This window comes from Frankliniella occidentalis, unplaced genomic scaffold (genome assembly GCF_000697945.3).
Source record: "Frankliniella occidentalis isolate FOCC.00 unplaced genomic scaffold, Focc_3.1 Scaffold3103, whole genome shotgun sequence".
NCBI classification, from domain to species: Eukaryota; Metazoa; Arthropoda; class Insecta; order Thysanoptera; family Thripidae; genus Frankliniella; species Frankliniella occidentalis.
In genome coordinates, this window is record NW_026270170.1 from 1 (window position 1) to 3670 (window position 3670).

At 66.1% G+C, this 3670-nt stretch overlaps 1 protein-coding gene across 1 annotated transcript; it reads right to left on the reverse strand.

Annotated features, from left to right (window-relative positions):
- Positions 1 to 533: 533 nt before the first annotated feature.
- Positions 534 to 3511, reverse strand: LOC113213235 (uncharacterized; the record flags this gene model as incomplete). The annotated part of the gene is made up of 4 exons (XM_052276485.1): positions 534 to 1237; positions 1317 to 1475; positions 1615 to 1818; positions 3147 to 3511. Coding segments are annotated over 4 exons (1432 nt in total), but the record flags the coding sequence as incomplete, so codon positions are not given.
- Positions 3512 to 3670: the final 159 nt, after the last annotated feature.

The following is a 3670-nucleotide window of genomic DNA, read 5'->3' on the forward strand; positions in this document are numbered from 1 at the left end:
AACGAGGAAAAGAGAGGAGTGCGCCCGCGGAAAAGGGACAGAGAGAAAGAAAGAGGGAGAGGGGGAGAAGGGGGTGGGGGTGGCGGGCACAGCCCCATGTCGTGTCTGGGCTGCAGCGCTCCTATTTACCCTGCTCGGTCGAGGCGGGGCGGGGGGGTGTTTGTGGATAAGAGGGTCCCACGCACTATAAATCTGCCCCCTCCTCCGCCCCGCAACGAGCGACAGGTCATGTGATATTCAAAACTCATCGTCACGCAATAGAGCCGCACCGAGCGGGAGTAGGATGGGTGGCCTAATCTCCAGGGGCATCAGCTCGGAACGACCGCGACAGGCGGCCGCGGCGGGCGGCGGGACGGATGTGGGGTGAGGAGGTGAGGGAAGGGGGTAGGGAGGGAGGGGGCAAGGAGGCAGCTCAGGTGAGCGCCAGGTTGCCCTCTCTACCGCGCGGCCGTCCCCGGGTCGCGGATTTGAATTTCATCCAACTTTTGTGGGACCGTGTGAAGCTTGGATGGATGTTATTACCCCCGCCTCACCTGAAGCCGCGCTGGCGCTGCTTGTTCTTGTAGCTGGGGCCCTGCTGGTCGTCGTGCTCCTGCTCCTGGATGTCCTGCTCCTCGTCGGCAGCGTCCACCTCCCGCGAGGACCCCAGGCGGCCGGCGCGGCCCTGGCTCAGGCGCGCCTTGAACTCGTTCTTGGCGGAGGGCCCGCCCGAGCGGCGCGCGGGCCGCACCTGGTTGTGGCTGGCGCCGCTCGCGGGCTGGCTGAAGAGGGCTTCCAGGGGCAGCACGGCCGTCTCCTCGTGCGCCGAGGCCGCCGGCGTCGGGTCCAGGTTGTGGCGCAGCTGCTTGGCGGTGGGCGCGGCCGTCTTGAGGATGCGCGCCTGCGCAGCCGTCGGCTTGATGCCGGGGCCGGCGGCCGCCGCGGCCTTCTGCTTCGGCGGGATCACGTGCGACGTGCTCTCCAGGACCTGGGCGTACTTGCCGGAGATGAAGGTGCCGATGACGGACGTCTCGTGGACGGTAGTGACACCCTCCTTCACGACGGTGCCGCCCAGCTTGGTGACGAGGCCGGTGGGGTGCGGCTTGTGTGGGCCGGAGTGCGCGGGGGCGGGCGCGGGCCCAGAGGGTCCGGAGGGACCGCTAGGGGCCTCGGCCACGTGCGAGGACACGACCACGTTGACGCGACTGCGGGGGCCGGCGGGGGACTTGTGCTTGGCGCTCGGTCTCAGGTCGATCACCTGAAAGTCACCACACGTTGATGAAAAGAAATATTCCACAAACAAGTGGTGTTAACAAAGTCTGTCCGCGATAGCAAACCTTGTAAGTTTCGTCCACGACTTCAGAGGGCTGTCGCGAGAGGAAGTCGTACTCTGGCCCGATGACCAGGTTGTTCCCGGAGATGGCGGGCTCGTCGTGCGAGGACGTCAGCACGGACACCTTGGGAGGCGGCAGTGTGTGGGCTTCACCGCCGAACACCTGCGCGGCAAGCGGACAAGCGTTCTGGAGGGCGCCTGGAGAGCGGCGGTAGGCAACCCAATCGACAGCGCTACGTGCGGGCAAGCCGTTTGACGGCCGCTCGGGCGCGAGCCGCTGCCGGCCGGGGCCGGGTACGTACCTGCACCACGCTGGACAGCACCTTGGGGGCCGCCACGCTCACGGCCTCCTTGACCTCGACGATGCTGGACAGGATCTTGGGGGCCTCCTTGACCTCCACCACGCTGGACAGGATCACCTTGGCGGAGGGCGAGGCGGGGACGGCCGCCGAGGACACGCCGCCCTCGCGCACCTCCACCTTGCTGGAGAGCACGGGCCCCTCCGGCTGCAGCAGAGCACATGACGTCGTTAGGTCTAAAGGCGGCATTCTCTTGTTGAGGCCGCTGCCAGCCAATCCCCGCTGGACCCGGTGACGGCGCAGGCCTTCGTGACGAAAGACCGCGCAAGAGCGTGAGTGTGTAGCCGGGCCCGAATGTGTGACTGTGTGAGCGTCCCTCCCACTGCCTTACCGAGAACAATGCCCCCCTCGGCGCCCCCCGCACCTGCAGCGGCGCAGGTGACGCAGCTGGCCTGGCCGAGAGAGAGATGTTGCGGGTCCGCCCGCGCGACGCGTCCCGTCCCCACTCGAGTGACGTGACACAGCGTCCACTAGCGCGGCTGACCGTGGGGGTGCTGTTGTCGAGGCCGTCGCTCCTCCCCGCCGTCATGTCGGCGTCCCTTCCACGTGACGCCCGACGCCCGCCGGCGGCCCGACACCCCTGGACGCCCCCCGCGCGGCGCCCATTAGCGAGCGTTAAAGCCGCCATGGCTGTGCGCGTGTTAATGGCCCGAGTCAACGGCTCGAAACGGCGATGTTGATGGTGTTGGCGCGGGCCTGCGCGCCGTTTAAGAGTCCCGCCGGCACTGGGCGCGCCGTTTAATGGAGTGTTCTCGTCCAAGAATGGATGGTTCTAACACGATTCCGGATTGGCGGCGCTGCGCGGGGCTGCGCGGGGCTGCGCGGGGCGGGCCCTGCCCGTCAAGCTCTTAATAAGCGGCCTGCTGCTGCAGGGAGCCGTCGGAGGCCTATGGGCGCCTATGAGCGCGCCGGGTGGCGCGGGTGCGGGTGACCTTACCCAAGTCGGTAGCGAGCACTACAAAGTGTAAGATCCGCGTGTAAAGAGATAATCACCCCCGGCGGTGATTCGAGTCGAGGAAGTACAAGTGCGTGATCACCCGCGAGGCAATATCGCCAGCTGATACTAAACCCGGACAGCGTGCATGTTGTCATGCCGTACTGCCGTGCTGTACGGCGCCATCCGAACAGAGGCTGCATCTCATTTTAGCACATTACAATCTCCCCGTTAATTCACTTCCCCTTTCCTGCAAGGATTCCACATAAAAATAAGACCATTAATCTTCCAACGAGAAGTCGAGAAAGAAAAGAGGGCGAAAGCAGAGCGCGCGGACAAGCAAGACTCCCGGCCGAGCAGCAGCGGCCGACCAGCCCCCTGGAATGGCTCCAAATGAGAGTAAAGTGTTCGTATTTCTTTCGCCCCGTGGTTATGATTGATGACATTGACGCCTGACGCCTGGTCTACCGCGTGTGTTTGCGTGAGGTTGTCTGTGTTCTTGTGGTGGCAAAGGGAGGGGGGTAATAACTGCAACACTTACCTTGAAGACAGGGGAGTCGCCGCCGCGGACCTCCACCACGCTGGACAGCACGGCGGGCTGCTTGGTGGCGGTCGGCCTGCTGGGCTGGATGGAGGCGGGCGCCGGGGCCGCGGCCGCGGGGGGCGGCCTCGTCTCAATGACGGCGGCGGGCGTCGTCGTGGACGGGCCCGGCGTGGTGGGCGCGGGCGCGCTCTGCGGCGAGAACACCATCACGGTGTTGCCGATGGTCGTGGTGAAGTCGAGGAAGCCGTACACGGTCTGCGTCGTCCTCAGGCCGGCGTCCACGGCCGGTGCGGCCTGCGAAGACGGCGACGACGACCCCTGGGGGCCGACGTAGACGGGGCCGCCGCTGAAGCCCAGCGCGCCTGCAAGAGACACGGACAGTCAGAGAACTACTTCCGGATGATGGACACCACACACACCCATAAGCCAAGCCCTAGAGCGGGGCAAACAAGCCCAGCGCGCCGCACGCTGAGTCCCCCGGGGCGGGCCGTCGCGCAGCCAGTCCGCCCGCCATCGGCCAG